This window comes from Rhinatrema bivittatum, chromosome 17 (assembly GCF_901001135.1).
Source record: "Rhinatrema bivittatum chromosome 17, aRhiBiv1.1, whole genome shotgun sequence".
Lineage (NCBI taxonomy): Eukaryota > Metazoa > Chordata > Amphibia > Gymnophiona > Rhinatrematidae > Rhinatrema > Rhinatrema bivittatum.
Genome location: NC_042631.1, coordinates 23,652,165 through 23,667,746, shown reverse-complemented (window position 1 = coordinate 23,667,746; position 15,582 = coordinate 23,652,165). Strand labels below are relative to the sequence as shown.

General features: G+C 41.2%; 1 protein-coding gene across 2 annotated transcripts in view; it reads right to left on the bottom strand.

The window, feature by feature from the left end:
- Positions 1 to 15,003, bottom strand: part of PDE3B (phosphodiesterase 3B) — a 429,076-nt gene extending 414,073 nt beyond the window's left edge. The window contains exon 1 of one of the 2 annotated variants that reach the window (XM_029582158.1): positions 13,338 to 15,003. In XM_029582158.1, the coding sequence (XP_029438018.1) occupies positions 13,338 to 14,237 (900 nt within the window). In that variant the 5' untranslated portion in view covers positions 14,238 to 15,003. The remainder of the gene's footprint in view (positions 1 to 13,337) is intronic. The other variant, XM_029582157.1, reaches the window with a different exon arrangement.
- Between the last annotated feature and the right edge of the window lie 579 nt (positions 15,004 to 15,582).

The window sequence follows — 15,582 nt, the reverse complement described above, 5'->3', positions numbered from 1 at the left end:
TGTGAGTTGAAATGTACCTGGAACACTATTAAGTCACTGCTAAAGCAGTGCAGGAGGGGACATACCACCATTTCAACTTCTCAAATGTAAGCTTAGTTTTTATGTTCTGATCTTGTTTGTTGCAAGGCCTGTGTCAATATGTTCTGTTTAAGTCCTCTTTAGTTCTTCTGATGTCTGAGGCTTTTAAGCCCAGTTAATTTTCATGCTTTGTGCCCAATAGGAGAGAACTACAGTTATTTATACTACCGACCTTCCACATTTAAAGAAAAAAAAAAGAACCAAGAATAACAAAACAATTTCCTTTTGGGGTTTTATTCCTATCTCTCTCCTTGCCTCAATATGTTATGTCAACCTCTAGATCTACTTGCTAACTGACAGGCCGATACAGTAAGGAGCGGTAGGAAGAGCTGCATTAGTGCCGGGCGCACCCGTGTTTGCCGCACGCACAGTCCAGCTCACCTACCGCTCGATACTGTATTAAAATCGCATGCAAATTCAAGCCGCGTCCAACACGCGTCCATGAAGCAAAATCCATTTTACTGTATAGGCGCTTTATACAGCGCCTATACAGTATCTTGGGTGCGCTGGTACCTGTCATTTCAAATGACATTTGAAATGACAGGCACCAGGAAGTGGATCCCAACTTTAACCAAAGAAAACCTAAAAACCTAAAATCCCCTCCTCCTGAAGCGACTCGACATGTAAAATATGTGAATAAGTGTAACCAACTTACTTTTTGTTTGTGGCGTACGTTCATATGCTTCGCTGGCTAGAGCGCCCAAATTGATGGGCGCTCAAGCCAGCGAAAGCACATGAACGGGCGTACGTCACGCACGCCCATCCATGTGCTTTCGCTGGCTTGAGCGCCCGTGCACTACGGGCGTGCGTTCGTCCATCTTTGCCGGCGGGGGCCACTGGAAGCCGCTTTCGCCGCCGGCTGCCCCCTCCGGAGGATGGCAGAGAAGGCTGAAAGGGCTGAAAAAGAAACAAAAAGTAAGTTGGTTACACTTATTCACATATTTTACGTGTCGAGACGCTTCGGGAGGAGGGGATTTTAGGTTTTCTTTTGGGGGAAAGTTTGCCATCTACCCTTACCCCTGCCTCTAACACAGGGGTAGGGGTAGGCGGTAAATTAGCAGGTTAAACGCGCGGCTAAACTGCAGGTTAAAGAGGCGATAGTCGGGGCGCACGTTACTGAATGGGGGGGGGGGAATAGCTAATCCAATCGTTTACATCTCATATACATGCCGCGGGCGGAAAGGGGTACCCGTTGATTTAAAGAAGCGGTAAGGATGGGTTAAAAGGGATAGTGAATCGCGGGTTGGGCTAACGCGGCCAAATTGTGAGTAGAAAGCGGGTTAGAAGCAGGATAACCGCGGCCACACTTTACTGTATCGTCCTGTGAATGAGTTTAAATTATTTTCCATGTGGCAGTGCTGTGTTGCTTTAAGGCATGCCACTCATTTTTATGCTCCCCTTTTCCTCTTAAATAGACAGGACAATGAGAATGGAAAGCCTTTAGGATCCTATGGAATTATTTTATTTTTTTTTGGTACAGAATTTCTTCAGCTACTTTTAGGTTTTCAGCTCTGTTTGAATCTGCCTTAACTAGGCTAAGGCTCCATGACCCTGTAGCAGCACAAGCAGTCGGTAGCCAGGTTACAGCCAGAGAAAAACCACCAAATAGTCTCCCAACTGCTCTTCAGTGTATTTTATTTACAATGGAAAACAGACAAAAACACAAAAAGAGGCAGCACAACTTAGCTTCTGTTCAAATTATACAGTGCTATTCACCTTAACTCCAGGTCAAAAGCTTTGAGTTCAGCTCAGCATAGCTCACAGTAACTTCAGGTTAACACACTAGTGCAGCTCACCTTTAAACACATGCAGTTTTACCAACCTTAACTGGTCTGTGCATATGCTGGGATTCCATTAGTTCCCTGGGGCTGTCTAACCCTCTCAGGCCCTCAGGTTTTAAGGTCTGGTGAAGAGCTCCTCCCTTCGCCCAGGATTCCCTGCGGGATTCAACCTTAAGGTAGACTGAAGGAGATGTCTATAAACTCCCCCACAGACCCTTCATTCACAACAGTCCAAGTTGTTTCCCTATTTTTATTCTTCCTTTTACCTAGCCTTGCCAAATCAGACAATCCTCTTGCTCACAAGTCTGGTGTAAGCATGCTCTTAAGCCAGTCAGTAGGTACTGTCATGGACAATGCCTAGGACAGGGACCCTGGTCTCCCATTATGGCAGGAAGACTGTAAATTTCAGCCCTTCCCACGGACTGTAGACCAAACCAGATTAGGGAAACAAAAGCAGTGGAGCAGCACCTTCAATGCTCTTCCTTCTCCCCAAAAATCGGGCTGCAGGAGGAGAATGTTGGCAGGACATTGGACCACATCGTTTTCCTCTGTCACAAGGGGACAGAGTGCTGTTTTAAACCACGTGGAAACACAGTCTTGCAAGTTCAAAGCACCAGTCAGCCTGACTCACGATGGAAGACCATGCAGTCCAACATGCTGCCATTGCTTTCCTTCTGGCACCAATCATCAAGATCCTTTTTCCTCTAATAAAGAACTACATAAATTAACTGGACACAGAACCAACAGAAAATGAACATTCCTAATGTTTTAAATATTATATATAAAATGCAAACATTTGCAAATTTGTAATATGATGGTGGCAGATTTTTCAAGGTTCAGTGGCAATGTGCTAACTCTTACTGCAGAACCTTGAAAAATGTGCTGCAGGGAGACCAGGGGCTCTGGCCTGGGATTCCCTCCTTCCCTGACTTTTCACTGCCTTAAGCCCTGGTCAGTACAAAAAGAAGTCACCAGTTACAAGAATCGAACCTGGGTCTCCTGCACAACATCATACAGCACAACCACTAAGCCATCATGCTAGAACTACAGCCAATGTTAAACAATTTACCATTCAGTAATGTTCCTGTATACTGCTACAGAAAACTGCTTGACACTGCAAGGCCAACTACTATGCATATTATTTTAACCTAGAAAATACGAACTTCAAGCCTTTAAACTGTTACCGACTTCATAAAGTAAAGAAGAGTTTTTCAACCTGTGTGACTTGGGAGAGTTCTTCCTGTGCCTCAGTGCCCCAAATCTTTTGCTTGCTGCTTCGACACCCTCCCATCCCATGGCAACCAGACAATACTCCGAAAGACCAGAAGGAATGGGCAGGAACAGGGAGCCAGCACAACAGCAGTGAATAATAGAGAAGAGCCTCTGCTTTTTGTTCAAGCCCTCCCCACCTGTTGCCTGAAGTACAAGGCTCTTCTCTGCTGTGCTCTGTTGATTTGGAGAGTCACTGCCACAGAGGCCTTAGATGTCTGTGATGCAGAGACTTGGGACTCAGATGACAGCAGAATAGGGAGTCATCCAAAAATGCAACCAGATGAGAACCATTTGTGAGAAGAGAAGGGGGTGAAAGGATGCTGATACAGTTTTACAGTTTTATGCATGGCTGCCTCTGCTGGGTGGGGAGAAGGGCAGAGAGAGGAGGTTTGGAAAGAGGAGAGAAAGAGGGAGAGAGGGGATGAGGTACGAAGGAGAAAGTGAGAAAAATCAGGAGGAAGCAGGAGAATGGAAAGAAAAAGAGAAAATGAAAGACAGGGATTGAGGAAGCGGAAGAAAGTAGAAAAGGTCCCTAGATACAAGGACAGGGTGATGGAGAGAGAAAGAAAACACAGGATAGAAAGAGAGAGGACTAGGTACTGGGAACTCAGAGGAAGAGAGAAAAAAGGGATAAGAGAGGATCCTGGATTTGGAGGATATAATGGATGAGGAAGGGAACAGTGATCATAATATGATCAAATTTGAATTAATAACTGGAAGGGGGACAATAAGAAAATCCACGGATCTAGCGCTAAACTTTTAAAAGGGAAAGCTTTGATAAAATGAGAAAAATAGAAACACACTAAGAGGTAAAAAGTGTGCAAGAGGCATGGACATTGTTAAAAAAATACTATCCTAGAAGCACAGTCCCGATGTATTCCACATATTAACAGGCCGATACAGAACGGTGCACTCAGCCGAGTGCACCGTTCTGTATCCGCCGTCCCGTTTTCCAATCCGCCGTCCCGCGGATTGGAAAACAGATGCTCAATTTTGCCGGCGTCCGTTTTCCAAACCCGTGGCTGTCAGCGGGTTCGACAACCAACGCCGGTAAAATTAAGCTTAACTGTCAGACCCACTGACAGCTGCCGCTTCCGCTAATAAGGAGGCGTTAGGGACGTGCTAGTGTCCCTAGCACCTCCTTATTAGCACAGGCCCTAATTTAAATAAAGAATCGCGTGCCCAGGAGAGGTGCCTGGGCGCATGTCGGGAGAGCAGGCACTCACCTCGGAGCGCCAGCTCTCCCGCAGAGTTTTGTTTTTTTTTTAATCGGCCTGAAAGAAAGGTGGAAGGAATGGTAATGCAGACAATGGAGGAGGGATCCTCAGTCACCTCAGAGGAGAGTAATCCTAGTGTATTTCCTCTGACTGGCAAAGACTCAAACCTGCTCACAGAGCTCTGATGAGAGAAAATCCAATAACCTAGAGAGGATAGGTTGAAGTGTGCCCTCCTTGTCCTTAGCATCCAGGGAGGCAAAGAATGTATTCACTAACTCTGCCCCTTAGACCAAGGGCAGACATTAGGAGTGGAATATCCTCCTCAGAAACTAAAATGGAACTGCCTCGACATCCCTCAGGCCTTTCTAATATTTGACCTGGGGGGGGGGGGGGGGGGAGAAATTAATGGCACAACCAAGCAGATAGGACCTGGCATTTCTAGTCAAAGCAAGTCATTCTAAAGGTTGCATCACCCTTAAAATCTGGGGAGGTAAGTGAAGCATATCTCCCTGTGCGCCTCCCATGCTTCCTGTAAGTGGTGATTTTACAAATAGTTATATCAGCAGCAACAAGGCCCGGTGCATCGCTGATGCTGATCCATGGTTGGAGGATTCGAGGGAGGAATTATGATTTGTGTCAAGAGTCGATGCTCCAGTGAACAAGGTAAAGACTGCATCAATTCCTTATGCATCAATTGCACCAACTGGGCCAAGACATGGAGTTTCTTCGGCACAGATGGCACCACCGGCTCTGAAAAGTGGCACCACTCTTTTTTTTTTTTTGTTTTTACTAGGCACAGAGCGCTGAGGGCTTGCTGATCCCTGAGAATGGCGCTTTTCTGCTTATTCAACCCAATGGAGGGGCACAACAAGGGGGGAGGGGGGAAGTTTACTTGAGGAGCTCCTACTCAACTCAATGCCAGAGAACAGACAATGCTCTACTCCAGGAAGACCTGCTGCAGCTCAGAGTCTTACACAGTTCCTCCATCTCCAAGCTCTGGACTTTTCAACATATAGAGACATCCGGCCACAGTGATAGCAGTTGTGGTGAGGTCCTAGGCATCGATAAATATGTCCATCAGAGATGGACATCTTTTTACCACATGCAAAAGCATGATGGTGGGCTTCTTAGTGCCAGGCATTTTTCTTAAAAATTGTTTTTTTTTTTATAGCACTGAAAAGTGCTTGTTTGGGGGCTGCCAAGGCAGAGATACAATGAAATAATTTTAAAAAGTTAGGAAAAGCTTGAGATATAAGGAGGTATTCAATGAAGGAAAACAGAGAGAGAGAGATAGGGTACACATCCGTACTGAAGCTCAGCTGAAAAAATACTGAGGAGGTTCACGAGGCAACACCCACATGGGAACTCCCATATATGCTCAATAGAACGAAAGCTCTATGAGCTGAGAGAGAAGGATCTGTTCAGTACCACTGGATGACATCACCCATTTGTCATGGTTAATTCAGCACTGCTTGTCGATGAAAAAAACATCAACAAGTATACAAATTTTAACTAAATGCCAATGAATAAGAGTAAAAAGCCAATTTTCCATCATTAGGAGAAAAGCAAAATAGGAAATAAAACTATAGATTTGATTTTCTTTAATGATCATCTACACACTATGGGATAGAAACTACAGAGTTTCAGCCAGTTTGTGCCTACAGAAAAAAAGAAAAGAAACCCCTATTTTAAAAGGCATTTAGGTACTGATGACAAACTGATTAAAATGTAAGATCTGGTATTAGACAACAAAAGGTTTTTTTATATACATTTTTTGTATTTATTTATTTTTTAAAGAGTTGTGTGCTTAGAAGCCAGCATTTGTACACTGGAACAGTGGCATAAGTTATCTTGGCTGAAATTACTTGGAAAATATTTCTGGTGTTACCATTTTTAATGACTAGAATTATATTTCACTAAGCTACTTCCTGGCTAAAATATCTAAAGACAACCAACAAAATTATGTTTACCCTACCCAAATGTTTACCTGTATAAGTAAACTATTTGGGTAGCTTTTTTCTTTCTGTAGTCATCTATATACACATTAAGCACAGGTGGTACAGAAGCTATCCTAGACTATGATCTCTGCGCATGTGCCTTTTCTTTTAAATCAATCAGGTCCATGATTTTTTAAGTTATCCATGGAAATTTGGGCATTCTTCTTTGGGCAGACTTCATGCAACTTGTGGCTTTTCTGCATCGATAGCTCATTATGCAAAATGCTTTTCTCATAGTGGGTCCTAAATCAAAAACCTAAGAAATTCAACAGTGCAAGATCACCCATACTCCTTCCTGAAACAAAGTTTCAGAAACAACTGCTCCCGGAAAAGAACCCTTGTCTAAGAACAAAACATGTATTTAGTTGTTGTCACAACAGTAATTCCCAACCGAAAATGCTGTAGCAAGAAATCTAAGCTAAGTATTGTCAATTAATGTATTTAAAATCTTTGTTATAGAGCCATTTTGTCAGAAAAACACATTACAATTCAAACAAACATTCTGTGATCATATTTAAGTAAGCAACATATAACAAAAACGAAAATGAAAATGAAAAAGCCTCCCAGGCAAAAAATGTTTTATAATATGCACAACTGCTATTTGTATTATTTCAGTACATATTTCCTTCATTATTCTATACACAAAGAGAATGAATTGGCACAAGTTTGAAACCATAAGCAGCAGTGGCAGTTTTTGAGGCCTCAACACTAGTTACTATCTATTCATACATCTGATAAGTACTCAAATTCTCTTAAAGTACAAACAAATATTTTTTTAAGATGACAATTCTGAGAGTTTACAAGAGATTCATGAAAAGGCAGTAGCTAGGATTGAACTTTTGATGATTGAAACTTTTCATCAGTAACCCAAACTTATTCTAATTTAACCCCTTCCATGCATACATTTTTCTGCCTAATTTTTCTGACATTTTAGCCATCATATATTCCAACAAAAGTTTTAAAAAAAAGACCCTTTCTTGTAAACAGATAATAAAAGAAATAGTTAGTAGGAAGTGAGACTACCACCACCAATGGAATTAACTCATATTTTTAGTCAACCCATTTAAGTTTTCTGTAGGTCTGAATCAGACATCAAAAGCAGCTAAAATAATAAAGCCCATCTGCAAAATACTCACTGCTCAGATCACAGGTACATCATTGCTCAAAAGCAAAATATAAAACAATTCTTCTGAACACCATTTTACAAACAGATGATGGTGCTTCCTTTGTACGATTTGGTTTTAACTACCAAACAATGAGCCATTTTTGACACAAACACAACTAACTCAGAGCCTGATATAAGATGTGCTGGGCTGTACGGACTTTTACCCATGAATATGCACACATTTTCTGTGAGCAGACTTTATGCCCAATACAATAAAGAGTTTTGGGCAAAAAAAAACAACCCAAACACCACACACACAAACCTGCATAGAAAGAACCATGCACACAAGTTATCCCACCCTCATTTATATTCAATGTTAATGAAGGCATTAACTATTACTCAGCAATACAGAGGCTTAATGCATGATTTCTTGATGCTCAAAATTTAACCCCAGGTCAGAGCTGGAGTAAGTGTTACTCAGGCTAATGTTAATCTATGTGCTTGAACCTGGAGTTCAAAATGTGATGGTCCTATACGAATGTATGCACATAAAACAATTTGTTCAGAAATCAAGTTTTCTGTGCATAAAGCAAGTTTTATTCACAGACAAAATGATTTGTGTACCAGTATTTTTTTTGATGCGCATAAAATTGTATTTTGGGCATATAAATCACACTCTATGCAGAGGATACTATTTGCATTTTTCAGGTTAGCATACCTTTTTAAATACACAATTCATTAGTCTACCATTACTTTACTGCATCAGGAGTCATAATAAGCTGCATGCAAAAATGTATCAGCCCCTTTCAAGTTGTAGGTGAGTTGTACAAGACCTGGTTTCCAAAAGAATGTTCCAGTATCTCAAATTGGAGAAAAACTCAAAAGCTCCAACTGTTTCTTGTATTGACAGCATGTGGTCCATCTTTGACGAACCATAATAAGTATATCAGAATAGGGGGAAAATGTTTGATTTTGCACTACAGAAGTGCGGCTCAAGGAATCTTTAAAATGTTGATTACTACAAGTCTACAGCTATAACAGTACTATGAGTCTGTATTTAAATTATCAGCTCTCTCCCTTCCTGTTCAAATTGTACCTCAACTATAAAGCAATTTATCCAAGTTACAAACCAATGTGTGTCCTTCACTGTGAAATGAAAATTGTATTAACATACCTGTATATCCTGGCAAGCTAAAGGATGAAGTCTGCAGTATGCATAACCTGCTTAAGTCATTTTTCTTTTTGTCTTTGTTCTTTTCTATCCTGCAGTCTGTGCTATTCCTGTTCACCTAAAAAGCATGGCCAAGTAATACAGATACCCTTCAAATGCCTGAGCAATTCCTGAAAAGCAAACCCTCAGTGCCACATTGACCAACCAGAGCGGCAACAGTAGCAACAGCCATCTTCCTTCCATCCTCAGGTATACGGTCACCATCCAGCCCAAATGACACCTATGGATGACGAATCCAAAATGCAGATCCCCCACACACTGAGCTATTAGAACCACCCTACTAAGACCACTAGTGAATGCAATATTACAAAGGTCAGGTAAAAAGCACTGTTGTGGCACCAGAAAAGCCAGTATCCATGGCAAGAACATTCAAGCAGTGCAATCTGTGCTTTACCTGTATATCACAACACTACCTGGGTGTTGAAGTTGCCTGGTTATTGACCTGAACTCACAATACACCCAATGCGTACTGTAATGGGCAGGCAGAGTACTGCCTGTTATAACTAAGAAGTGTATTATTATTATTATTCATAAAGAAGTGTATTATTATTATTATTCATAAAGGTTGGAAATTCTTAGTATTTCATTCTATGCGTCACAATAATTTATTTCCTATAAAATTAGTTCTATAATTATTAGTAGGCCTTATTTCTATTATTGGTCAAAACACCAAAATTATTTATTTTATTTATTTATTTGGGTTTTTATATACCGGCATTCGAGAACGCAGTCCCATCATGCTGGTTCACATAGAACAGGGGTGCATCGTAAACATAAACTAAAAACAGTGGTGCGGAAAATGCAGTTACATATAACAGGGAGATTGGAACTTGGCAGAGAAAGAAGAGAAAGGACAGGTTATTAATTCAAACATGTAAACAATAATGGAGATGGTTAATCATGGTGTAGTTGGAGATAAGGATTGGAGAGGATGAGATTAATGAGATTAAGTTCTTCTCTCAGTGGACTGTTGTAGCTAAACTTATCTTTATTTTCTACCCATATTAAGAGAGTTGTGTTACCTCAGTCAATATAGTTCCAAATAAAATCACATATTTACAGAGTGCATAATTCAAGAAATGTAGCAGCTTTGAAAAGGCGACAGGTTCAGTGGACTCGTTCATGGTCACACTGAATGTGAAGACAGGAAATTATTCTAATGCAAACTTTTAGTGCTCTTTTTTTTTTTTAATCTAACCACAGGCCATGTTAAATATACAGTTTACAGGACAAAATCTTGCTAAGATACTTAAATTGATTAAAAATTACATAAAAATTATACTAAAATTTACTATTGTAAAATTCATTGTCTGAAAAATGTATTCAATGTTGTTACAAATGGTGAAGGTTGCAATCAATATTTTAGGACCCTTTATGTATAGGAAAGCTCATAGTACCTAAGAAGCTATTTTCCAGCATCTTCCAAACATCATTTTCAGCTGACTACTGGAAAAATGACTTAAAATTCTCTCAGTGGGATTTCATTAATCAAACTAAGTAGACTGCAATAACGTGTACACATTTTAAGACCTTTTATAAACCTGAAGAACATATCTTAAAAACAAGTTACTGAAATGCATTTGAGTAGCTGCATTCAAATCTTTTTGCATATTACGCCACACAAAACCTGAAAATCTCTATAAGCTGTAATTAGGTTTACAAGCAAGAATACCTAGTCCAGAACAGGAAAAGGGTTAGTCTATACATTTTTTTTTTGGCAAGCATGATGACTATTTGGCAACCATTTTTAAAAATCAGTATATTAAGCATATAATGCAAATATTCATTTTTACAATAGTTAAATTGCAACTTGCCTATACTCAGTGATGAAGTTCCTACAGTAGAAAATGATTTAAAATAGTCTGTAATCACTGTTCAGTATGACAATATGGCTTCCACTGAACTTAATTTAGCATATCTTGCTGAATACTAAACAATATATTACATTAATTGGACAAATAAGGTGTGTCCTTACTACAAACCAATTACAATCTTGTAGCTCTTTATTTGCAGCAGTGCACACGGAGGTCTATCACACAGCTTTAACAAGATAAACTCTTATTAGCTCATTTTCTCTATTACAAATAAACAAGGCAAAAAAACTATTTAGACATTCTTGCTTATCTACTAGATAATATTTTGCCTACAAATAAAACTACTTAAAAACAGTCAGCGCTTGTAAAAAAAAAAAAAAAAAAAAAAGTTTTACCATTATGTTAAATAGAAAAAAACCCTGAAAGTTTAGACAACACATTTCAATTCACAATTCAAAATGATTTACACTCAGTTAAAAAAAAAAAAGATGAACAGCAGGTGAAATATTATTCTGAAAGTTCTCATATTGTTTCCATTTTCATTGATAAATCAGAGCAAATTAAGAATTCTAAAATCTGCTTTAAGTCAATATCAACACATTAAAGTCAAAACAGAGCTCTCATATCTGAAAAATCAAGCTAGCTAATTTTTTTTTCATACCACTTCAATTACATATATGTTCTAAAATAGCAACTGCAGCACTTAATGTACTTACCAAAAGTAGAAACAGCCTGAGTTCAGCTCTTAGATTCATAAACATGTGCAGTTGTACTTGACCCTTACGAATGCAAAGGTATTTTTAAAATTTTCAAGTGAGTGAAAACTATTAAAAGTTGAAATTCTATTAACTCCTAACAAGTGCAAAAAGTTCTTAGTAGGACGTATATATGCATAACAAAACAAAAAAAAATTCTAATTTTAAAAGTAGGTTACCGCTGATTTGACAACAGTTCTACATCGTTATTACAAACTACATTGGTTGAGCATTTGAAAAGTTGGGTACATAAGTAAACCTGAACTTTCATGGCCAGAATGAAATAATAAATAGCATGCACCTCATTAACTTCATTTACATTTTAGAAATAAAAAATTAAACAGACAGCAGCTATCAAAGGCACATCTGACAATAAACAAGATGAAAAAGCAAACATTTTCAACAATCATTGTATTAAGTAATTTTAAAAGTTTCCTGAGATGTACTAGGTATCTAGCATGTTTAAAAATTGTGAAGACCAAAACATGGCTCAACTACTTCAAAACAAATGCTTTAAAATGTATACCATGTACTAATAAAAATTAGACAGGCAAAGTCAGTACAATGTATTTAAATGTATGACGCACATCACCAATAATTTATGAAAATAGGTAAGACCTCGAGTGAACTATAGAGCTTTCTGCCTGCTCAGTTATAGGTCAATATTTTCTATATATACTAATAAAGTAATAATTAGCTTTTATGAAAGCAACACTGACGGCACTAGAACTCAGTTTTAACATAATGTTTTTAAAAGCCAGTTATAAACTGATAAGACATGTCTAAAGTGAAAGTAATGCAGTAAGAGATCCTCCACAAACAACTTTGAATTTTGTTGGCTTGATAGTATCACCACCAGGTGGTTTACGCCCTCCTCCTCTCTCTTTTGAAGTGGAGGAGCGAGTAAACTGGGTAATTACAATTTATGATGAGATTCTGCAACATACAGGGGCAAATACAGGATAAGGCATTTCTGGGAACAGCGGCACAAAAAAAAAAAATAATAAGGTCTGCTCTGAAGAAAGGGAAAACCATTTTCCAGGGTTGTTGTTAATAGATTGCTGGGATGTCCTGCAGCTCCACACTATCCTGCATAAATCTCACACTTTACTCTTTAGTATTCCGCAGTGGACTCCATACGGAAAAAAAACGCGTTCGATTTGTCCACGTGCTTGCACCTTAAAGCCACAAACTGGGAACACGGCAACAGTTTTGTGGTATCTGCCACCTCACACAAAAAGGGAATGCACGTAAAAACTCGCCTCGAAAAAAAAAAAAAAAAAGCTGTTATATTTCCAATGTTATTTCTGCAAGAGAGACCACAAAACTTATCCCTAAATCCTTAATAGCAATTTCCTTTCAAGATAAACATTTGGAAGAACGGGACTTTCTGGTGTCAGCATCATCATAACACTCAATAACCAGCTTCAGTAACTTTTTAAAGAACGTGTCCACACTGTCGGAATCCCAATTTACAATCTTCTTTTAAAATGAAAAAAAAACAAATTAAAAAAAACAAACCAGACAACGGCTAGCCTTTGTTATACCATGCAGCTCACTTCGTAAACAATCCCAACATCTGATTCTTTCCAGTACCCTTGGATCAACTGTTATCAATAATAATGAAAATAAACTGAAATCCTGCAGCGCTGCGAAGCTGTGTTTACATTTCATGCTCCCACAATTTCTGTTTACACCACCACCTCGGGAGGCAGGCGATTGGCTTTAGAATGGCCAAGGAGCAAAACAGTAATAACACAAGATAAACAGCATTTTTAAAAACAGAAGTTACATATTTTACGATTATAGCAATTTATAGTACCACTCATTACCCACCCTTCTTTTACTACTGAAATCACATTTCAGTTTTATTTGTAATCAAAACAGCTTCCATCCAGAGGCAGCTCGCATCACAGAAGTTTAAGTATTCTTTTTGTTAACTCTGCAAGTTTGAAACGATTTATTCCGCAGTGGTTTATAAACAAGTTAATAAGGCTGCAACAACTGCACAAGTGCGTCTTAAACGAAGAAGAAAGCGCAAATAAAAACAGCACGATGCAGTTTTTAAAAACAGTTTTGGGACATACCTGCTCTCGGGATATACAAGGCAAAGAAGGTCTCCTTGGCATTTTAACACTGCCATAGTAGCTGCTGGAAGTTTCTCCTAGAGACACGCAACTGGATCTCCTCCGAGGTCTGATCACAGGCACTTTCTCCTCCACAATCGGAATCCTGGCGTGAACTTCCCTTATTTGAAAGAAATGATCAAACCCATGTGCCAGGAGGGAGCCAGCTACCCCAACCAGACAGGCAAAAAGTGGTCTGATAGCTTGGGGCAGAGAGCGGAGACTAGTAAAAGAAACCAACCAGACAACGCTGGCAAAAATTAAAATCAGAACGCTGTGTTTAAGTTTTAAAGTGTGAAACAATGTCAGCAGACCCACGCAGCCCAGCACGAAGAGTAACCTGCCCACCATTTGCATCTGATGTTGATCTTCTTCCCATCGTAACAACTGCACGGCCAAAAAATCCCCCAAGTAACAGCAAACCGGCAAAGCGGTCAGCCAAAGCGTGCTGCTCTCTCGTTTAGTTCTCGCCAGACAAAAGGTTAAGAAGAAGAAGGCACAGCCGATGCTGAAGAGGGGGCTGACCGAGTGCGAAAAGCCCAGCAGGAAAGCCTGCAAAGTCCGCAGAAGCAGCGAGGTCCCGCCACTCTCCAGGCGCCTGGAAACCAGAAGCGAGATCGCAAGAACTGCAACTGCCCCGACGTAGAGAGCGGGGGAGCGGAGCCTCCCGGGCGCGCGGCTGAAGTCCACGTTGCAGAACCGGCAGGCGCTGAGCAGCATGCCCCTCCGGTGGTCTTGCCGGAGAGGGGTGACGCAGCTCTTGACATAGCCGTTCCTGAAGCCCTCCGCGCCGCCGCCGCCGGCCCCCTCCGGCGCTTTCATTTTCCGCTGCGGAGCCTCGCGCTGTTCTCCCAGAGCCATGGTTTTTTTTTTCTTTTTTGTTTTTTTTTTCCGTCACGCCAGCCCTTCGCCTCTCATGCTCCCTTCACGCCCTCTCCCCCGAGCTGCTGGCCTGGGAGCTGGGGCTCGGCGCGAGAGCGCTCGCCATCGTCACCGAACGCAGCCGAGCATTTTGGGTAAACGGAAAAGAAGTTAGACAAAAATATGTCTTCTCTCGCTTTTTTTTCCCTTTATTTCTTTTTCTCTCTCTCTCTTTCTTTCTTTCTTGCTTGCTCGCTCTCAACTTGAAACTCGCTGTCGCCTCCCAGCAGCTGCCGTAGTTACTACTAAGAGCCAGTCTCACACACGCACGAGAGCGAGCGCGCGCGCGCACAGCAGTCGGCGAGCTCTCGGCGCGCGCCCGTCTTCGGGGGCCCCCCCCCCCTCCGTCACCCGCGCGCACGCCAAAGTGCGAGACCCCCCTACGCTTCGGGTCTCCGTTTCCTGCGCCTGTAAAGCCCTTGCTTGAGCACTCGATCCTGGTAGAAATTCTGTTGCTGAAGGCACGCGCTGTGACGTCCGCCCCCGCTGCTTGAGCGACGGTTGTTAGCCAACGGCTCTGGGCCACACGTGCTACTAACCTGAAAGGGTTTTCCCCATTTTGTTTCTCTGGGAAAATGCTCAGACGGGCAATGCCGCAGCCAGCGGCTCTCTAGTAGTTTGCATTGGAAGCCTACTGTGGATGGCCTCTGGGGCTGACTTTAACTCCGTGATTTTCACTTTTGAACTTTTTTGGTTAAGGATCCACAAAATACATTGTGCAATTCTGCGGCACCCTCTACTCTTTCTCTCCCTCCCTTCTTCTCTCCCACCCACTATATAGATAAAATTGCTTGCAACCCTTTACAGATGTTTGCGGGAACCCTGGTCGAAAAATCCCACTAGCTATAGCTGAATAATCTTGTAGGGGGAATGTGGCCCTGTGATCATCGTCTGGCCGCTCTGTGCTTGGTCTTTCAAATGAAAAGCATATAGAAGTGACTTTAATTAGGAGCTCTTCCATATCCCGAGGCAGGGCAGATCTTAGGAAGGTGCGGGGCCTGGGGCACGTGAACATCAGCTGGGGCCTGGGGCACGTGAACATCAGCTGGGGCCTGGGGCACGTGAACATCAGCTGGGCCCTGGAACGTAACCTGCATGGCTCCATCCCCAAGCTGACAGGAGTTCATAGCGTTGGGGATGGGGTTACCAGGGCAGTCCACCCTATTTGTCTCCCCCAAAGAACCGTTTGTCAGGCTTTCTTCTTGATGTATGTATCCATGGTGATATACTATTCTGTTAAAATTGTCTTTTATAAATTGAGACTGTAGAGTCCCTGCAAATAAAT